We start from the raw sequence: 22,401 nt of genomic DNA on the forward strand, positions 1-22,401 counted from the left end.
TGAACGGAGTGGGAATGGAGGGATACAAAAGAATGGTCTAGTTTGGACCAGGAAGCGGCGCGGGCTTGGAGGGCCGAAGGGCCTGTTCCTGTGCTGTATTGTTCTTTGTTTGTTCAATGTCCACCATTTTTCTCTCACAAACTTAAAAGGTTAGTTGGAAATACACTTTTGGAAGGGCAAAGCTGCAATGGTGGAGCTTTATATAGGAGACCTAAAATAAAAATGTGACAATGGGAAAACAAGGGGCAGAGTGATAGCAAGATATTTTAGCTCGCATTCAGCCTGACAATGGTGATAAACTGACTGAAGGTAGATTACAATTGGGAAAAAGCCTGCTCCAATATTCCGCTCCAGTGCTGCATGCTGCGAAATGAGGAGACATCATAAAAAAAAGCACTCCTGTTCTGAACTAGCTTTGGCTACATGATTGCTCCATTTTGGAATATATTTTTGGCAGAAAGTACAGTTAATGACTTTGCACCGCTGTAAGCGACTGGCAACATAATGACTATGGCACTGGAGATAGAATCATAGAATCTTACAGTGCTGGAGGAGGCCATTCGGCCCAGCGAGTCTGCACTGACCACAGACCACGTGGGGCGGCACGGTAGCACAGTGGTTAGCACTGCTGCTTCACAGCTCCAGGGACCTGGGTTCGATTCCCGGCTTGGGTCGCTGTCTGTGTGGAGTTTGCACATTCTCCTCGTGTCTGCGTGGGTTTCCTCCGGGTGCTCCGGTTTCCTCCCACAGTCCAAAGATGTGCGGGTTAGGTTGATTGGCCATGCTGAAATTGCCCCTTAGTGTCCTGGGATGCGTAGATTAGAGGGATTAGCGGGTAAAATATGTAGGGATTATAGGGGTAGGGCCTGGGTGGGATTGTGGTCGGTGCAGACTCGATGGGCCGAATGGCCTCTTTCTGTACTGTAGGGTTTCTATGATTTCTATGATTTAATCCCACCCAGACCCTATCCCCATAACTTCATGCATTTACCCAAACACTAAGGGGCAATTCAGCATGGCCAATCCACCTAACCCGCAGATCTCTGGATGTCACTACTTTCCTTCATTTGATTAGGCACTTCATGAGAATAACATTACTTCAGTCCAAGTGGTGTTGAATCCAAGGTTAAATTATTTCAGCATATTGCAAGGCCTGACATCCAAACGGACGAGAGGCCAGAACAGAGGCAGTGCCTCTGACTATTTTATTACATCATAGGCAAAATAACTATCTAAATAAAATAACCTTTTTCAATATTCAAAAGGGGAATACAAAACAAACTTTGAATGCAGGAAGTATTTCTATCATTGATAACAATTTCATATTCTGTTTAGACAACATTACTATATCCACGTCTTAAAGCGACGGTTATCATATACACATTTTAAAAGCCAAAGAACCCCTACCCTTTTCCTTAATTGGTTAACGTCAATGTTCTCCGAACAGAGAAACCAGTACCAGGATTGACTTTCAGATAGATCAATTCAGATAAAACAGCTAAGGAAACATTTGGATTCTATGATGGGGTAAACAGGTAGATTGTAGCATTGCTCTGTAAAACCGAGCTTAGATTGGGATCCATGGCTTTCTTGATTTGTATTTATCCTGTGATCGCATCAGTTTCTAACCGTTGCATTTAAATGTTGGTCATTTCATTTTAAATTCAAGATTGTGAAAGAGTCAAATTCTTCCAGCATATGTAAAATAGTTCATTTTATTAAATAGTAGGGCACCTATTAGCCATGGTGAAGCACTAACTGTCACCCAGCTCAAATGCTGAAATTTCAGCATTGGATACAAAAGCACATTCTGAAAGCCAGTTACAGAAAAAGACACAGAATAAATGCATTTTCTGTCTATATGGTCCGGTTTTTTTTTTGGTATCTAAAATTCACCAGTCCAGTCACTGTTATTTTACAAGCTTCACTTTATCTTTCAGTACTTTAAATTTGGGGTTAGAGCTTATCTTCTTGTAAAAAATTGCCAGGAGTTCCACTTCAGATTTGTAGTTACTATCACCATTCTCAGCATAGTACTGGGATAGAACCTGCAAGGAGTTGAATAAACATCAAGTCAAACGGTTACAAAGAGTGATTAGTATAGTTGTATTACATCATTGGCAAAACAGCTATCTAAATCAAATAAGTTGTTTCAATATTCAACAGGGGAACAATAAATAAACCGAATGCAGAATTATTTATATCATTAATAAAGGTTTCATTCTGTTTTGACAACATTATTATATCCATATCTTAATGTTAAAGCTATTGTATACAAATTTTTAAAGCCACAATAAACCTCACCTTTTTCTTTAATTTTTTAATGGCAATTTCCTGCTCTGGAGACTGCTGTAGAACAATCTTAATTGTTTTCTTCCAGTTGAATTTTCCTTAAATAAATAGTTTATGACGTGTAAGATATAAACTTCAGAATTGGAAAATAAAAGGCAAATGAATGAAACAGAACTCGCAATGCACCACCTTCCAGTTTATTGGACCTTATTTGGTTCCAAATATACAACAGATCTCAAAGAGTTAGTCATTTGGATATGCACCCCATAATTTTTAAGCATCCAAAAAAATTCACACTTTCTATAAACACACAAATACAAATGTACCATATTGTTGCTAATGTGAAACAGTACTTCAAATACTGTTATTTAAAAATGGAGCATATATTTGAACTGTGTTTAATGCATAATGTCTAGTCTCAGTGGTAGCGCTTGAGTAAATCAGCAGGTTGAGAGTTTAAGTTCCAACCCAAAGACTTGAGTATATAATCCAAACTTCAAGGAGTCCTGGAGTGCTGCAGTCAGAGGTGTTATCTTTAGAATCACACAGTAAATCAATGCCCCACATCCCACTCTGGTGAATGCAAAAGATTGCACTTTCTCCCACCAGGAGTGCTTCAGTCCAATGGGGTTTACAACAGCTCCCCACTAACGGGGAGCTGACAGCCCGACCCCGCTAGAGCGAAGGGGAGCCACAGAGGGCCCCCAGGAGGTATGGGGTAAGGGGGCTGCCCCCTAGGCATTGCCAGCCTAGGCTCCCGGCACTGCCCAAGGGGCACCTTGGCACTACCCACCAGGCACTAGACAGCGCCAAGGGGGTGGGGCCGCAGGGAGGGACTTAGCACTTATTCTGGTGACTGCTTCGCAGAGCAAATTCTGAGTGGGCAACTAAGTGCTCAGTGGATCAGAAGGAACACTCCAGTGCCAGTGATGGAGGTTGGTGTGGAGGGTACAAAGGTCAATAATTTAACTTTTTAATGCAGCAGGCTGAAGGCTTTAAATTCACATTTCCCCAAAAATTAACAAATTTAAAATAAAATGAGTAAGAATCAACCTAGGACAATAAAACAAAACCAAAGTGTAGGTTAAGCAGATATGTGAGCAGAAGATTATAATCTTTCTGATAGTTTGCCCCAGAGCGCACACGAATTTGCCACAAGATATTTCTAAATGTTGATATCAGAAATAAGGGGAAGTAAATTGTCATGGGGTAGGAAGCCTAAACCCTGTGGTGTAGACACGGGGGGGGGGGGGAGGCAATGGTCTAGTGGTATTATCGCTACACTATTAATCCTCAGCTAATGTTCTGAGGACCCGGGTTCGAATCCTGCCAAGGCAACTGGTGAAATTTGAATTCAATAAAAAATATCTGGAATTAAAACTCTACTGATGACCACGAAATCATTGTTGATTGTGGGAAAAACCCACCTGGTTCACTAATGCTCTTTAGGGAAGAAAATCTGCCGTCCTTATCTGGTCTGGCCTACATGTAACTCTAGACCCACAGCAATGTGGTTGACTCTCAACCGCCCTTGGGCAACTAGAGATGGGCAATAAATACTGGCCCAGCCAGCGATGCCCATGTCCCATGAATGAATAAAACAATCCAGTAAATGGTAAGATTTTTAATGCATTACAGACACATAAATACCTTGTGATGCCTCATTATTTTCTTCCACTTCCTCAGTTTCTGGAATTTCAACTTTGTTGTGTTTAGAAATGGGTCCATCTGTTTGATGTGCAAGAAGAGTATTAAGTCAATCATCCTAAGTACGGAAGAGGCCATTCGGCCCATCAAGTCTGCACCAACTCTCTGACAGAGCATCTTACCCAGGCCCTCTCTCCCGCCCTATCCCCGTAAGCCTTCCCATGGCTAATCCATCTAAACTACACATCTTGGGACACTAAGGGGCAATTTAGCATGGCCAATCCACTTAACCTGCACAGTTTTTAGACTGTGTGGGGGTGGGGAAATCAGAGCACCCGGAGGAAACCCACACAGACACTGGGAGAATGTGCAAACTCCACACAGACACTGGGAGAATGTGCAAACTCCACACAGACACTGGGAGAATGTGCAAACTCCACACAGACACTGGGAGAATGTGCAAACTCCACACAGACACTGGGAGAATGTGCAAACTCCACACAGACACTGGGAGAATGTGCAAACTCCACACAGACAGTGACCCAAGGCTGAAATTGAACCCAGGGTCCTGGAGCTGTGCTAACCACTGTGCCACCATGTGAGCCTAAGTTTCTAATTTGGATTAAAAAATCAGTAGTTGGCTAGGATTAGGATGCACTCGTACCCATGAGACAACAGATCAATGGTTAAAAATGAGTGAAATTGGGAAGGAAAAGGCCATCTGCACCATTTACTTGTTCCCAATTCAAATTAAAAATGTTATTTCTACTTTCCTAAAAGAAACAAAAATGACTGAATGGTCTAATTTGTCATTAAGAAAACCCAAAGTACTGCAGATAGATTGTTCAAAACACAAGAATACATCAATCCTACCTACATCTTTCTCTGCAACTGAGCCCTAGTTCATATGCAGCAGTGGTAAATGATCAGGAACAGTCTGTTTGCCTGTAAGGTCTCTCCAGCAAAGAGCTATATACCAAAAGGACAGGTACTCTCTTATGAACATCAATACATTTTTAGATTGGAGATATTATCTAAAATAGACACATTGACCAGAACCTTCCAGACTTACAAAGATTGCAGGTTTTGGACCATTTCTGGATCCTGACTCTGCAATCTGGGTCCAATCCTATGGGAGGTAGACAATTAACAGGCTGCCTCTCTGTTTGTTGACCATATAAGGACCAGCTACCTTGGCAGGTTCCAGTGGGTCATTTTAATGGTGCCCAGCAGCCTGAAGCGTGGCTGTAGACAAGAGGGCCCCGTTGCTGTGGAAACAGAACCAGTATACAAGGGTATTATTATGTATCTGTATTTATCCCTATTGCCTCATGCAGAGCTCTGCTGTATTAATGCATGCACCGGAAATGATGTAATAGACCCAGCGCGGGAAATGGGCAGAAGCAGCAGCCACAGAGAGATCACACACTATTAATAAAAACTCTGCACATTTTTAACCAAAGTCTGTCCTATATAGTCTGTACTATTGGAGTATCACATCTCCAATATACATCAGGTAGCACCAAGATTTAATAACTCTGCCCCGGAGATATTGGTGGAAATGTCTTGCTTCCGGAGACAGGGAGAAGGAAGCCAGCCAGCATAACAAATCAAGCATGGCTGGTGATGGGACAGGAGGATATAGATCCTATACTGAGACTTGTGCGCGCATGAGCTCTCTGTGACCAACAGAAGCATCTCTACCATGGCTATTCATGGAAGATGCAAGGATACCAATAGAACATTAATGCTTTGAGAAACTTTACATGGTGCAATGCCTCCTCGGGTGTAGTTGGGAGCCCTATCATTCACAACACCTTGTTCGTCACAGTGCAGGAGAAGAGTGCACACAATACTTGGGAGACAAGCTACATCAAGGGTGGGGTATCCCTACTCAGTCCCAATGCAGATGGAACAGGCGGCCCTGGAGATTGGTAACGTCTCAACAGGGCATGGAGTAGATCAGAGAGGGGCGAGAGCCTGATGTTTGAAACTATGCCACAGATCTGGAGCAGCTAGTTGATTTTTATATCCATATTTTCTCATTTGAGAAGTAACTAGAAGTGTGCTGAAATAGCCATCCAGAGATGCAAGCTTCACTAACTGACATCTTCCCTAAACCACAGGGCCAATGGCAGAAAAAGAGCAAGAGACAGCAGATGAGGCAGTGCTGGTTGCAGAGGGCAAGTAGCACTTTGAGGGGATGCACCATCATAGGAATCAAGTATATTTTCCACCTGTGCAGTGACGTTGGCACAAAGTAAGGAGTATGTCACATGTGAGCTGCAGCAGGTAACAATGGAAGTTGTGAGCAGTCCCTAAAGGGCAAAGAAGCACAGCAGCCATGCTCGGCTCGCCAGAGATGTTGAGCCTTGGGGATCAGGCACAAACCAGGTGCTTGGGAGATATGCAGACCTTGAGGCTGTGTACATGTCCTTGGGCAGAAAATGGAGTTGTCGATACATGTCATGACTATCGCCATCTTTCAGTTGAATGAGTGCTTGTGTACCCCCATTGAAAGAGTGGCCAACCTTATTGAGACTCATATACATCTACTCAATGAGCAGATTCAGGAACATCACAGTGGCATATGCAGCATGGCTGCAATGTTCAGCAGCATTGTTTATCACATTGCAGCGACGGCACAGAAGTGCAGCCAGGTGCTCTTTCACTCATGGTTACTAGGCAGGTGCAGGTGAACCCTGAAAGGCTAAATGCAGGCCTACTGGTAATGAGGGGGCATCCTCAAAGCATTCTGGTAGCATCCCCACCTCAGGCTCCTCTCTCTTTATACTGCTGACCTGACTGAAGATCAGCTTCAACAGACAAAATGGTTGCCATTGTGCAGCCATCTCAGCCAAATTGCTGACACAGCACAAGCCCCATGCGCCATTTTAGAAGCTCACTCGAGTGTAAAATAACTTAACTGGCTACCCATCACCACTGGGAAAAGTGGGAACGCATCGGCGAACTAACCCCAACACCCTGCTTCCTAAACTTCCATGCTACCTCTGCCTCAAAAGCACTGAAAAAACTGGCCCTGAATTTTCGTGGGGTTTTCCCCACCATCCTGCCCCAACCTTGATGCAGCATTTGGTGAGGCAAACGGCAGTTTACAGTTTTCAAAAGCTAGCTCTTCAAGATTTTACCTAAAACCACTGGAAAACCTCGGCAGAAATTCGGCTGACTTTTCTAAATGTTAAATGACACTGACTGCTGATTTAAATTAAAATTTAAAAGATTTCCACCACACAGGTAATGCTGATAAAAGCAGATCATCGGCTATTCCTCAGAAAGAACAACAACACTAATTACCTACCTTCACTGGATTGTCTGTGTTTACGCTTCTTGCTGCCGTGTGAATTTTCATTGTCTTGTTGCTCGCAATCCTTTGCTTGATTGTTATTTTCCCCGACTGCATGGGCTCCATCTTTCTTCTTTTTATCTTTTTTCTTCTTTTTCTCTTGCAGCTGACTTGTTTTGGAATCTGGTTCATGTTTTAAAGAATTTTCACCTTCCTCTGAGTTCGAGTGTTTCTTTTCATTTTTGGATTTTTTTGGTCTTTTTTCTTTCTTCAGCTTTTTTCTTTCCTTCTCTTCATTTTCTACTATGGGGACCGGACTCTGGTTTGCTTCTACCGATTCTGGTGCCTCTACATCATTCTCAGTGTGGTTCTGCTTTGGTTGCTGGTCATTTTTATCCTTAGCAAAACAAATTTAATATATTTATATTATACAGCAAGATTATTTTACATTAGAATTATCCAAGTTACAGAGTTAAACAAAGGTTTTACATTTTCTGTGCCTCAGGCATATTCCTACCACATTGCAAAGTAGATCTCTTAATCTTCCCTACAACATAAGACAATTTTACTATTGATCATACACTAGAAAATTTCAAATAATCCAGCAACCATAAGAACAAGTACCAAATTTCCACCATCCTGTGTGAACAAGTGTTTCCTGATTTCACACTCAAATGGCCTAGCTCTAATCTTATAATGTTTCTCCCTTGTTCTAGTGTTAAGAGCTCCAACTTCTTTAGTCTCTCAAAAGAACATACGATATAGGAACAGGAGTAGGCCATTCTGCCCCTCAGCCCTGTTCTGCCATTCAATAAAATCATGGATGATCTGACTGCGGCCTCAACTCCACTTTCCTTCCTACCCTCTATATCCTGTGACCATCTTATCAAATCAAGAGTGACTCCCTTATCAAGAGTCTTACCTAATTCAGCTTTAAAAATATTAACTGACTCTGCCTCCACCACTCTCCAGGGCAAAGAGTTTCACAGGTTCATAACCCTCAAGAGAAAAAGTTCTCCTCATTTCCATGTTAAAAGGGAGACCCTTTAGTTTCAAATAGTATCCTCTAGTTCTGGTCTTCCCCACAAGGGGAAATATCTTTTCAGCATCCTTCCTGTTAAGTCGCCTCAGGATCTTGCATGTTTCAATAATATCACCTCTCATTCTTCTAAACTCCAGTTCAGCCTTTCCTCATAGGATAATCCACTCAATACAATGATAACCCTCTCAACACCAGAAACAGTAGAGTGAACCTTTTCTGAACAGCTTCTAATGATTCTCCTTGTAAGCAATGCCTCTCATCTTTGGTACCATTTAATGATTGTCCTCTGTAATGTTTCAATGGCTATTCAAACTTGATTTATTTTCCTTTCTTACTATTACCAATACTTTGTAAAGGTTTTGCATTATGATGTTATTGTACCATATTCCTAATAAGGCCCAGAATTCCAACTGCTTTTTAAAATTTGTTTTCAGTGATTTTTCTATTTTCCCTGCTTATCCAGAAAGTCCCTCAGCCCTTCAATTACTTTTAAAGTTTACTGTATTACGTTCTCAAATTATTTCTCCAAGATTTATTATTTTCTTCTAGCAGCTATCCACCTGTTTGCATCCTCCTGTAGATTCTTTTAGTCCTCTTTTCAGTTAACCATGGTCCTTATTTTTGTGACCTCTGCAATATTTGATATTGTGCTCGTATACTCACTTCTAGGTTATGTATATAGATTCAGAAGAGTTTTATCCCAGCTTAGAGTCTCTCCAACCTGGCTTCAGCCACATAGGCTGAATTGGTCACAAAAGATGTCCTGCTTGAGTTTGATCACAATCCACCATCTCAAATGTTATTTGACCTTTTGGTCATCTTAGTCACTGATTATCATTCCTGACACATCTAGCATCTACGGTCTGCGGTTCACCTGAGTTAATGCTATCTACAGGTTCCACTCTAAAAAGATGTTAAATTGCAATCAGTGTCTTCATCGAATTACAGAAATTTACAGCACAGAAAGCAGGCCATTCAGCCTGCCTGCCATGCTCGTGGTGGCTCTTTGAAAAAGTAATCATAGTCAGTCCCACAGCTCCCTTTTTAATCTGTAACTGTGCAAGTACCTCATCCTCAATTCGCTTTGAAAACCATCCCATGGAATTAGCTTCTTGAACCTTTTCAGCTCAAGCATTCCAAATCCAGATAACTCCATGAAAAAATTCACGACCTCCTCTCAGGAGCCATTGCTAAGAATTTTAAATCTACAATTCCAGGTTGTTGACTCATTTGCCAAAGTGAATAAAACTTAATCAACTTTGATTAGGTCCCTTCTTAACCTTAACTTTATCAAGGTCAACAGTCTTAACTTTCCAAACTTCTTTAACTGGTCCCTGGTAACATCCTGATAAACCTCCTCAGTCTCCTTCATATCTTACAAGAAAGTGGTGTCCAGAATTGTCCAGAAGTAAAGTTCTGAAGTGATCTCTTTGCTTCTATGTCTTTATTTATAAACTCAATGAAATCATATACTTTTTTTAAACCACCGGTCTTGCCATCCTTAAGGATGTGTGTATATATGGACACATCTCTCTGCTCTTCCGCATTTTTTAAATGGTGATATTTATGACGTACTGTCCCTGTCTTCGCTTCCATTGTTCTCTCAAGTTAACTTCAGGTCTACCCCAGAAATCCATCTGTGACTTTGTCCTTTTCATTAATCAATCATGAACTCCTTCTGCACTGTAGGGATTCTATGATTATCTGAAAGACTACTCACAGTCCAATAATGCAGCTTGCTAAACAAAGTGCGAGTGAAAATAGCAGGAGGCTTTCTCCAATCTTCCCTAGATACGATGGCAGTGGCAGATGAATCCAATGTATTCAAGAAAGAGTGCAAGGACAGTCCTAGAAACTACAAGCTAGTCAGTTTAACATCAGTGGTGGGCAAGGTTTTAGAAACACGATGTGGTGCGCTCCAAGGGTCTGTGACAGAACCACTGCTAGATTTGTGTTTTATTCAAATTGATGTCTTGATTCAGTAGCTATGATTGAGTCACTGCAACTCTATCTCTTCTAACCAACTTATGGCAATGGATGCCAAACCTGGAATTTGCCAACAGATGGGAAAAATCAAATGATGTAGGACATTCTACTTCTAACTAATGTTCAATTGCAGGTGATCTGTTTTCGTTTGAATCAGTTCTGCATGTTTTGTAACTTACATTTCTGATAGCAGCAGCAAAGATCTCCCACACTTCTCCCTGTAGAGCCGCATTATGGATCTTCATACTGTTTTTCATCCAGTTCTGCAACACAATGAAAAAGATCTAAATTTCTGGTAATAAATTTGATACAGAATGAAAATGTTATTACTGAAACCCATCATTCCTATTAAATAAAGGCTTTTATTTTTAAGACTATGAGAAATAAGCTTCCAAAAGGACAACTTGAAAAATCAATAATTTGATGAATTCATCTTTGGACGTTTAAAGTTGCTAAACTGTTCAAAATAAAAACAAAACATGCTGCCAACATACACACAATTAACACATATAAAGAGAAACCTGATCATGTTTCAGGTATGTACATTTTAGAATTTCAAAGGCTATAGGCTTGAAACATTAAAATCTATCTCACCTCCTAACGGATGCGGATTGACTTGGTGGATATATTTAGTGTTTTCTGTATTAATTCAGTTTCAGCATTTGAAGTTTTTCTTTTCATTTTATTGATAATTTTTTTGTAAATCAGTCTATAAAACTGTGTAATAAGTCAAAGATTTTTTTTTAAATGTACATTTTCAGAATTTGGCAACCACATAAACATTTGTAGATTGTCTGAAAAAACACACACACACACACAGACACGCTGGTGTATGTATTAAAACTAGAACATCTGCTTTAGCTGGATGTCATTTTGCTACAGATGCAGAAGAAATGCTGAGTAGTTGTGAGCTACGGTCTGAAACTGACCAGCACAATTCAATCTGCAAAGCTCCCTGACCAAATGTAATGCAATAATGCAAGGGCTCTTTATTAAAGAACTATATTATTGACACTGTGAGCAATACTACGAGACATCTCAAAGCAACTAGTTACAATTTTACTTATTAGGAAAGTGACTTTCATTCCCCCACATACATTTGTATTAACAACTTCCAATTATTTCGAGTCACCTATCACAAAGAAGGACAGTCATCTAAAGCAATCAAAGTTCATAATGTTATACATGTTCAGTGAGTAACTATTATTCTATTTTCACAATCGATGTCTGGTAAATGATGGTGTATATGATCAAGCCCACTCTAACTATTCCTGTTTAAGCACTTAGTGCTTCAAACACTGAAATATTCCATAGGAGCCTCTCTCTGTCTTATAACCTACAAAAATCTACACAATTGTAGTCAGATAAAAATGCATCTTGGGTAATTTGTAACAATATTAAAATCAGGTTACCAGTAAACAGGAAAAACGCACCATTAAAAAACACACAAACCTGAAACTTGGCTTTTTTTCGTGGTATGTTGTCATAAGAATCCATCTGCTTCAGAATTTCACGCACTTTGGGACTAACATTTGATTCATTCATAACTTCATGAATTTTCTATATACAAGAAAAAGACTTGATTTAACATCTGCAGCAGTATCCTAATAACACATAACTGGTAGCAATCTTGAGCCCATTCCTGCCGACCATGAGAATGCTGCAAGATCCAAAAGCTGCAGATCTAGCCGGCGAGATCACGATTTCCAATCTTCCCCATCAGGTTCATGCACATGACAGGGTAGCACAGTGGTTAGCACTGCTGCTTCACAGCTCCAGGGACCTGGGTTCGATTCCCGGGTTGGGTCACTGTCTGTGTGGAGTTTGCACATTCTCCTCGTGTCTGCGTGGGTTTCCTCCGGGTGCTCAGATTTCCTCCCACAGTCCAAAGATGTGTGGGTTAGGTTGATTGGTCGTGCTAAAAAATTGCCCTTAATGTCCTGGGATGTGTAGGTTAGAGGGATTAGTGGGTAAATATGTAAGAATATGAGGATAGGGCCTGGGTGGGATTGTGGTCGGTGCAGACTTGATGGGCCGAATGGCCTCTTTCTGTGCTGTAGGGTTTCTAAGACAGGCGTAAATCTGATTTACATTCATTTAAATATATTATTAACACTGTCCCTCGCAGATATTGACACCACCCACTGTATTTTCAAGTCACGTCAGCGCGGTTTACAACAGATTCACCCAGACGTGACCCTCTTGTGGGAATCCCTCCCGGAGCGTAAAGGTGAGGACAGCCCCCAGCGGAAAGGGAACAGCCAGGCAACTGTAGATACCAAATCCTATTTTCACATCAGTCAGAGCAACATCAGTGCATTGTTCAACCATACTATAGATGTCAGTATGAAATGATTTGTTGCAAGAAAACAAATTGACTACAACTATGACCAGTTGCAACTACGAGAAGTGTAGTAGTAAAATAAAAGAAAAACTAGAAAGGACACAGCATGTCAGTTGGAATGTGTAAGAAGAAAGGCTACAGGATTTACTCATATAGCTTTCATCAGGCAGAAAGCCAAGAGTTAAAGAACTACAGTTGGAAAAACTACAGAAAAAGAACAAAGTGATGTATATACCTGTCACAGATTAGGAGTGAAACAAAAGGACAAAATGCTGGGCACATTGAGCAAGCACTTGTAAAGAGAGGAAGAATGCCGGGTGTTTCAGGCACAGCTCTTCATCTGAGTGGGCATTAATGTGTTAAATGATCTACAAACCAATCAATAGATGTAAAGACTAGAGTTAGTTAGGCAGAGATGTGGACATAAACAGAGAGGCTTCTAATCTGGATGCCTGCACCTGTTTTCCCCCCTCTATGTGCAATTTATGGATCCATTGTGTTTTGCTTGCATTTTCTGTTTCAATTTACTTCCAGCCCATTTAAATATCTTTATCCCTCTTCTTTTCTTGTTGTACATAGACATCTTATGCCTTTTCACTCCAAACACTGACCCATCATTTACAAATTCTTCTCATGTTTCTGTTATTTCAGAAATCTTGAATATGAAATTTTATTTCACACAAGATAACCCAAATGGACTTAACTTCAACTTCCAAGCATCAAAGCATTTAAACCAAAATCAAACAACTATACAGTGATTTGAACAGGCTAAGTGTGTGCATATGCATGACAGATGAAGTATGGTGTGGATAAATGTGAGGTTATCCACTTTGATAGCAATAATAGGAAGATTATTACTTGAATGGGTGTAAATTGAGAGAGGTGGATACTCTGAGATCTTGGTGTCCTCGTGTATCAGTCGTTGAAAGTAAGCGTGCAGGTATGGAAGGCAGTAAAGGCAAATGGCATGTTAGCCTTCATAGCGAGAGGATTTGAGTAAAGGGATAGGGATGTTTTGCTGCAATTGTATAGGGCATTGGTGAGGCCACACCTGGAGTAGTGTGTGCAGTTTTGGTGTCCTTATCTGAGGAAGGATGTCTTTGCTATAGAGGGAGTACTCCAAAGGTTTACCAAGCTGATTTCTGGGATGGCAGGCCTATCATATGAATGCAAAGACTAATTTGGTTAGGATTATATTCACTGGAGGACTTTGGAAGAGTGGGGGGTTGAATCTCATAAAAATTTATAAAATTCTAACAAGGTTAGACGGGGTAGATTCAGAAAGAATGTTCCCAATGGTCGGGGAGTCTAGAACTAGGGGTCATAGTTTGAGGATAAAGGGTAAACCTTTTAGAACTGAGGAGAAATTTCTTCACCCAGAGTGTGGTGAGTGCGTGGAATTCACTAGCACAGAAGGTAGTTGAGGCTAAAACATTGTGTGGTTTCAAGAAGGAATTAGATATAGCTCTTGGGCTAAAGGGATATGTTTTGGGCGGGGGGGGGAATCAGGATATTGAATTTGATGATCAGATGTGATTAAAATGAATGGCGGAGCAGGCTCAAAATGCCGAATGGCCTACTCCTGCTTCTAGTTTCTATGAAACTAATACAGCAAATAAAATGTAATCAGGAGACAACATAACAATAAAGATGGAACATCCGTTTGTATGTCTCCTTTCCCAATCTCATAATGCCACAAAGCATTTCATAGTCAGTGAAGTAATTTTGAAATGCAGTTACTATCACAAAATAGGGAACATAGTGGTCATGCATAGTTTGCATACAGCAAAGTCAACAGAGAAATAAATGACTAAATAATCTGTTAAGAGTGATGTTGGTTGAGGGGTAAAATGTTAATTAGGAGAACTCCACTGCTCTACTTCAAATAATGTCACAGGATATTTTATAAGCACCTGAAACCAGACAGGGTTCGGTTTAAACCTTAGTGTGCCAGAATCCAACTGCTGTAAAATTTAACAAAGCCACATAAAATTGTATAAACTCAAAATATAATAATTGGTTGTTTCTATATAAAGAGGTCAACTATTCTGCTTTGACTTCTGAAGTTATATGTGCACATTTGATCAGAATGCAAGTTCTTAAATAAGTGCTTATTCCTTTCACGAAATCCAAAATAACTCACTTAGGACTTGCTTGGTCATATTTAGTCTTATTCACTGATGTCATAAAAAAGCATCCAACAACTCTTGTAGAAACTTCCTCACAACTACCATTAACAATATAAAAGATGGGCAAGATTTGAATCTTAGAAAGTCAAACAGGCCACTACAACAGAAAAGCTTCTTAAACAGAAATGAACTACAGTAACATAGAGTCCCTAGAAGCGCACTTACAGTAACATACAAACGAAGATTTATTTACCTGTATCCACTCTTGTTGTTTCACGTCTCCCTTTTTGACCTTGGCTTCAAATCCTTTACCACCATACTTTTCATCTTCACTAATACATTTAATGTGTGTCTTGTAATCCTCTCCCCTATGAATAATAACAGACCTCTATGTAAATTCTAGTACTTCACCTAGCAAGGAAACTAGATCAGGGAGGAGTGAGTTTCTGTTGGGCATTTCAGAGAGAGAAGCAAATAGCCCACAGCAAAACCTTAAAAAGTATTCTTTTAAGCTGTTGCTGAAAAGGTTTAATAGTTCATCTCTACATGCTGCGATTGAATATTGAACAAATTTCATGAGACATCAGGAGCACCAGTGTAAGCAAAGCCATTAAAGTTGAGTCAAAAAAATAAAGGGCCGACAAAGGACGCTCTCTAATGATGAAGATGAAAGTAAAACAAACTCAATCGTTTTACATATGAAACATGAGTATTAAGCAAAATTTTCCACCTTAGCTTTTTATCTTGTACATTTAAATGTTTGGGGCCAATGTATTACATGTTTCAAAAAGTCATTTTTGTGAAATTTTCAAAGCTATTTTGTCCCTAAGCAACCCAGAAATGCCAGGTAAAGAAGTTATTTTAATATACAAGGTGGTGAAAAGCTCCATGAGAACCAATGCAATGACAAGGGTTCATTATTTCAATTGTGCTGTTATGGAGGGATTGCAATTTAAAGGAGGCCAGGATTTTTTTTTAAAAAAGAGGCCAAATGTTTCCTCAGAGAAGGTGGGACAAACAGAGAACATTTACTACAGCGCTCTCATATTTCCATAGTGATCAACAACTTGGGCAGAAACTTGGAAGCAGATTGTCCAATCTCTGCACTGGATGTTTGATCATGGGGTAGAGAAACCTAAGAAAGTAAATTAGAAGAAATACAACAAAAAATAAACTCAGATAGAGTGCCTTTACAGTGCTCTGGTTTCCTCCCACACACGTGTGGGTTAGGTGGATTGGCCATGTTAAATTGCCCTTTAGTGTAGGGGGGGCGAGCTAAGGTAAATGCTTGGGGTTATGGGGATAGAGCCTGGGCGGTGCAGACTCAATGGGCCAAATGGCCTCCTTCTGCACTGTAGGGATTCTATGATGAAGCCAAAGCTTTGTACATCCCTCTGCCAAAAGCTTACCTGAAGTCCTTGCCACAGTCAATACACGAGAAAGACGGACAATTCCGACAGATATTAAAATGATTTTCCACTTGAGCTTTCTTGACAGACGTTCCACATCCATTACAGACGAAGACAACCATTTTGTCTTATTCTAGGCACCTTCTTACACACACCACAAAAATTGCCTGCGCAGGAATAAATATAAACAATCAGTTCAAATTTAGGTTTTATTTGTGCAGACTTGCAGTAGACTTTATGATATAGAATCATAGAAACCCTAGAGTGCAGAAGGAGGCCATTCGGCCCATCGAGTCTGCACCGACCACAATCCCACCCAGACCCTACCCCCACATATTTTTACCCACTAATCCCTCTAACCTACGCATCTCAGGACTCTAAGGGGCAATTTTTTAACCTGGCCAATCAACCTAACCCGCACATCTTTGGACTGTGGGAGAAAACCGGAGCACCCGGAGGAAACCCACGCAGACACGAGGAGAATGTGCAAACTCCACACAGACAGTGACCCGAGCCGGGAATCGAACCCAGGACCCTGGAGCTGTGAAGCAGCAGTGCTAACCACTGTGCTACCGTGCCGCCCATATAATCAGCAAACATTCCTCTTTCTGACTTTAATGAAGGAGGCAAAGTCATTGATGAAGCAGCTAAAAATGTGGGGGCCTAGGATACTAACCTGAGGAACTCTTGCAGCAATGTCCTGGTACTGAGACAATTGGTCTCCAAGGACAAGGACATCACATAACAAAATGAAGGGGTGTTGTTTTACAACTCTGCATTCTAGAAACGAACATTAGGGTCAACTAAAGTTCAGGCTGTCAATCAGGACTGAGTTTATCTGACATGTAAAAAGAGCCATGTGGAGGAGAAAGTTGATGTTAAAGGCAGTTATAAGAATCATTAAGTTTAGAATTTCTTACATTTAAATCCTGTTTGGAGCAATTCAATGATTTTTAAATTGATCCCCCAACTTATTTGATACACTATAACAGTTGAGAAAGAGAACATCAAGGCTGGTACTTGAACATGAGTCAATCAGTGCCAAGTAATAAAAAAACAAAAAATCTTGTAAATGCTCAGCAAGTCAGGCAGCATTTGTGGAGAAAGAAACAGCTTTCAGGTTGATAACCTTTCATTACAACTGGAAAAAATTAGAAATGTAATAGGTTTTGAGCAAGGGGTGGGTGGCACAAGGGTAAAGGGAGACCTGTGATATATTGGAAGGCAGGAAAGATTGAAAGACAGAAGAGTTAATATTTCAGGGTCAAAGAGAATGATGATTTGGCAAGACAAGCATGGTGGCACAGTGGTTAGCACTGCTGCCTCACAGCGCCAAGGACCCAGGTTCAATTCCCAACTTGAGTCACTGACTGCGGAGTCTGCATGTTCTTCCCGTGTCTGTACAGGTTTCCTCTGGGTGCTCCGGTTTCCTCCCACAGTCTGAAAGACGTGCTATTTAGATGCATTGGCTATGCTAGATTCTCTGTCAGTGTACCTGTACAGGCGCCAGAGTGTGGCGACTCGGGGATTTTCACAGTAACTGCTTTGCAGTGCTAATGCAAGCCTGCTTGTGACACTAATAAATTAACTTTAAACTTTAAAGGAACCAATGTAAATCAGAGAGCACAGGAGTGATGGGTGAACAGGACTTAGTACGAGTTAAGATCTGGATAGCGGAGTCTTGGAGGAGTTCAACATAGAAGATGGGAGGCCAGCAAAGAGTGCATTGGAACAGACAAGTCTAGGGGTAACAAAGGCATGGAAGATGGTTTCTTTGCCACAGTCAACATACGACAAACACGGACAGTTCCGACAGATATTAAAATGTTTTTCCACAGAAAAACAGACGAAGACCACCATTTTGTCTTATTCTAGGCACCTTCTTATACACACAAGGAAGAAGCCAAGGCAAGAACAGATAAGAGCAACATTACATAGGTGAAAGTAGGTGGCATCAGTAACAGGGAGAATGAGGTCCATAACTCAGCTCAACATGGTCAAATAACATGCCAAAGTGCAAGAATTCAGGCTCAGACAGTGGCCACGGAGAGGGAAAGGAGTCTGGCAAAAATCAAATGTGATGGCTTTGGTCTTCCCAATTTGTTAAGAACATTGACAGTGAATAACATCAGGTAGTGACAACACGGGTGCGGAAGTTAAAAAAAGTTAGTGACAATCAATGTGAGGGACAGAAGATGAGAATAGAACTGTCAGAAACTAACTTGAAGTGCATTTAGGGGTGTTAAGAAATGAGAGACAACAAAGATGAGGAGTTGCATCAAATGCAGGAATAGGAGCATAAAATTAGTATTTAAAATAATGCTACATCAGGCTGTAGGCTCAAGGTCCTGCTCGGAGAGCCGAACACACTTACTCCAATAGATACTTACTCCAATGAGGAGGGAGCCATCAGAAGTGCCATTTTTCAGGCGAAATGTTAAACTAAAGTCATGCCTCAAAGATCCCAAAGGTACTACAGTATTCTGAAGAGGAGAGTTATCACTGGGAATTGTTTATAATGTTCTACACCCATTAGCTGCATTACAACACTGACAACGCTTCAAAAAAGAGTATTTCATCGGCTGTAAAGCACTCGAGTGTTCCAAGCTTGCTGTACAATTGCGGATTTCTTCAGAAATTACAATTATAAATAAAATGATTGATTTAGAGAGACTGGAACTCCCCCCAAAGCAATTTTAGGCAAGTTGAACCGAGCATATGGGGTGGGAAGTAAGTGACCTAAAAAAAAAATCTTGTTTAATTTAGAGCAAAGCAACAGGAAGCAGACAACTCCTGTAATGAAGATGACAGAAGTAGGCGACATTCTCTAACCGAATGAGTTACAGTTCCAAGGGCACCGGCCAGCACTTCCACAGCATCCACGCTGATCTATCACCTCACAGCCGCTTCGCCCCCAACTCACACGTGCGGTACCGGAACAAGGTGCAACGTTCTGTTCCTTCCCGTTTCTCCTGCTCCCCGGTGCTCAGGTTCCGGGGTGCCCGGCCTTTTTTTGTTGTTGTTGTCGCTCACTGTCAAGGCAGAGCAGAGAGCGAGGGCTCGGTGAACAATTAGGTAATGGAACGTGGCCCGGTCCGGGGAGCGTTCCAATTCTTTCGATGCGATTTGCTGCGGACTGTTTAGCGCCCCGCTCCTAAACCGCAAAGATGTCCCTGTTTAAAGGAGCGAGGAGGCAGCGCCTTCAGCCCGTGACCTAGCGACCCAGGAAAAGCTCTCTCGGAGGCGCCGCCGCCGCATCGGCTGAGTTTCATTTGTTGTCTCCCACCCCACAGGTTTGCCTCTTCTTCCTCCCCCCCCCCCCGCGGCTCCACTTAGGCCCCGAGTCCCCTTGAGCCGCTCCTGTTGTCCTGGAAACTGAATGGGGGAAAACCTCTCCTCGGGCTTTGGCAGTGATTCTAGGGAGAAAGGATGGAGTATGATTGAGGGTGAGACTCCTTTCTGTTGCAGAATGAAAAGTGGACAACATTGAATACAGTTTTATTGAAAACTTAATGTTGAAGGCACGATGATGGCCAACCCTGCTTGGTTTAATATTTCAGTTTTAGCTACCATCATCCACTTTGTGGTATCTATCCTAAATTTCAAGTGTTTCACATATTGAGTCAGAATGTGTAGATTTTGCTGTTGACCTTAAATAAGAATACTGTGACTTGAAGGATTTATTTTTTATTGTTAAGAATTGGACTTTACCAAACAGGCTGCCTGTTCAGACACAAGTGACTGACATGGTTTTGTCACCTTATGCCTATCTACATCAGTCCCTTCTACCGCATTGCTTCACATACCATTTCTTACTAACAAGCTTGGACCTATTCAATCTTTCAACACCAATAATAAAATGTGATTACAGATTATTCTAATCCATTCACCAGAAGTTTTAGCAAGTCAGGAAGGTAAAGAATGTCCTAGAAGAGAAAGAAATGCTGGAAATACTCAGCAGGTCAGGCAGCAACTATAGAGAGCCAAACAGAGTAAACGTTTCACATTGATGCCCTTTCATTAGAACTGAGAAAAGTTAGAAATGTTTGAAGTTTTAAGAAAGTGAAAGAGTTGGTAAAAGAACAGAAAGGAAGGTCCGTAATAAGATGGAAGGCAGGTGTGATTAAATGACAAGAGAGGTGATACTGCAAGGCTGAAGGGAATAGTACTGAGACAAGTAAAGGTTAGAGTTCTGAATGGCCTATCACAGGTCTGTCATAACTGACAGACACTGCATGTTCTTTCTCCAGAGCCACAGTGTGGTCGAAGCTGTGGGAAAGGGGCAGGCTGCCAAAACCAACCACCTCCACCAGTGTGACACTTCCATTTCCCACACCAGATTTCTTAGTAAACTCTTTGGGATATTTCTGAAATTCCTCTTACTTAGCACCTTAACAGTAGGGAGAAAGCTTTAACCTTGCCTATCTAAGATGAATTTCAAGATCTGATCGCCACACACACTTATTATTTTGAAAATAATTTGTGTTTTTTTTCTTTCATTGTAAATTTTAATTTGGAGTCTTCAAGAATATGGCATTCCTTACCAAATTCCTTTCCAAATTCAGCAGCAGCATCGCTGCCTTACCTCTGACAAAGTTCTCAAGCAATTAGAGATATGTGGAATGTAATCTTAAAATTAGAAAAAAACTATACTTTTACATTTAGTTTAATTTCAATATTACTTTAAAAAATGATGTATAACATGAATAATACTCAACAATGTTGGAAAACTTAATAGAGCCACATGTTAAATATCTGGCACTATATTTAAATACTGAATAACTTTGGTACTTTCTCCATAATGAGGAATATAGAATTATGTCAACAATTGTCAGAGCTTGTCATTAATATTCTTTGTCAGATAGTAGTGTTCGAGTAAGTTCTTAATATATTTTCTCTGCTTGATTTACCCACAATTTCAGTGTTCCACTTTTTCCTGAGATGAGATACGAAACCTCGTATTCACTACGTAAGCATAACTGCCTACCTTCTCCTCAAATATCATTATCATCCCTTCTTTATATGAATTGCCACTGAAAACAAAATATTCACATCTTTACTATTTTGACTTTTTCAACACTTTTTTCATCATCTTCCTGAGCCGAACCCCTTCATAAATTCCAACTTGTCCTGAAAACTACTGCCTAGCTACTATTCTTCATAAAGTTCCACATGTCTACTGCCCAAGTACTTACCAACCTTTATTGACTCCCTTTTCACCTGGGACATTGTCTTTAAAATCATCCTAGAAAATCCTTCCTGCATCTCTTCTCATTCATTTTGTTGTCCCAGCTATGGTCTGCTATGTGTTCTATCCCCTTTCCACCATTGATGGCCGGCTTTCAACATGCCTCAGTGCGCAGGAACTTTCCCTTCCTAAACCTTCCAACTTTGTGACATTTCTTCACAACCTCCAAAGTCTCCTTAAAACCAGCCTCTTCAGTTATGCCTTGAAACATCTCCGGTGGTACGCCTCCTAATCCTGTCTAACATTCAACTGTAGGGTACCGCATTCCCCATGCAACATTTTCCATCTTTCCCTTCCTGTGACATCTTGCCTCAAACATCTTGTTTTTCAAACAGCCGACTTTTGAAAGTTTTAGTTTCTTTCCAAAGCTGCAGGAGATCGCAGAGATGTTTGCTATTTTCAGTGAAAACTATAAAATGGGGGACATTGCTTTATTTGTTTAATTTTCAATAAAATTGGATAGCTGAGGAAAGAAATCTTACAACAAATTATAGTGCTGTTAGTCACAAAGTTTCCACATTGCACCAGTATGTTATGGACTAGTTGCAGACTTTTACCTAAAAACATAAGAAATAGGAGAAGAGTGGAACATGCTGCCTCTTGAGCCTGCGCCATTCAGTCTGATCATAGCTAAACTTTAACTTCAAGTCCACTTTCCCACCTGCTCCCCAAATGTCTGTGACTCCTTGAGAGACCAAAAATCTGTCTGTGCAGGAACATAGAAAAGCATCTTTGGAGTTTCAAGTCCCATTGTGCTTGTGTGGTGTCTGCTTTCCTGTTGACTGACTAGCAGCCTCTGATTTTATCATCAATGTCTAATCAATTGTTCTCTGCAATGAACTACAGAGGTTGTGAATTGCTGATTGGGAAAATGTAAAATGAGCAAAACAAGTAATTCAGGACCACCAATTGGGAAGTAAAAAGGTAAGTTCGGTTTCCCTTTCCTGGCTATCAGAATGGTTTATATTACCCTTGCAGCTAATTCTGTTTGTATATTTGG

The 22,401-nt window shown here is 40.8% G+C and overlaps 2 protein-coding genes across 9 annotated transcripts in view; one reads left to right on the forward strand and one right to left on the reverse strand.

Annotated features, from left to right (window-relative positions):
* Positions 1 to 956: 956 nt before the first annotated feature.
* lyar (Ly1 antibody reactive homolog (mouse)) overlaps positions 957 to 22,401 on the reverse strand; it is a 355,306-nt gene continuing 333,861 nt past the window's right edge. The window contains exons 2-10 of one of the 2 annotated variants that reach the window (XM_078213214.1): positions 18,986 to 19,042; positions 16,154 to 16,320; positions 14,998 to 15,112; positions 11,724 to 11,831; positions 10,451 to 10,534; positions 7,259 to 7,640; positions 3,943 to 4,020; positions 2,305 to 2,390; positions 957 to 2,048 (exon numbers count right to left, since the gene is read on the reverse strand). In XM_078213214.1, coding sequence (XP_078069340.1) covers positions 1,911 to 2,048; positions 2,305 to 2,390; positions 3,943 to 4,020; positions 7,259 to 7,640; positions 10,451 to 10,534; positions 11,724 to 11,831; positions 14,998 to 15,112; positions 16,154 to 16,275 — 1,113 coding nt within the window. In that variant the 5' untranslated portion in view covers positions 16,276 to 16,320; positions 18,986 to 19,042 and the 3' untranslated portion in view covers positions 957 to 1,910. Of the gene's footprint in view, positions 2,049 to 2,304; positions 2,391 to 3,942; positions 4,021 to 7,258; positions 7,641 to 10,450; positions 10,535 to 11,723; positions 11,832 to 14,997; positions 15,113 to 16,153; positions 16,321 to 18,985; positions 19,043 to 19,076; positions 19,389 to 22,401 lie in introns of those variants that run through there. The other variant, XM_078213223.1, reaches the window with a different exon arrangement.
* The window catches only part of zbtb49 (zinc finger and BTB domain containing 49), a 33,894-nt gene continuing 30,620 nt past the window's right edge, over positions 19,128 to 22,401 (forward strand). For 2 of the 7 annotated variants that reach the window (XM_078213145.1, XM_078213192.1), the window contains exon 1: positions 19,314 to 19,446. The gene's annotated coding sequence lies outside the window, so the exon portion shown is untranslated. Of the gene's footprint in view, positions 19,447 to 19,474; positions 19,600 to 22,115; positions 22,326 to 22,401 lie in introns of those variants that run through there. The other 5 variants (XM_078213200.1, XM_078213154.1, XM_078213163.1 and 2 more) reach the window with 5 other exon arrangements.

This window comes from Mustelus asterias, chromosome 1 (genome assembly GCF_964213995.1).
Source record: "Mustelus asterias chromosome 1, sMusAst1.hap1.1, whole genome shotgun sequence".
NCBI lineage: Eukaryota > Metazoa > Chordata > Chondrichthyes > Carcharhiniformes > Triakidae > Mustelus > Mustelus asterias.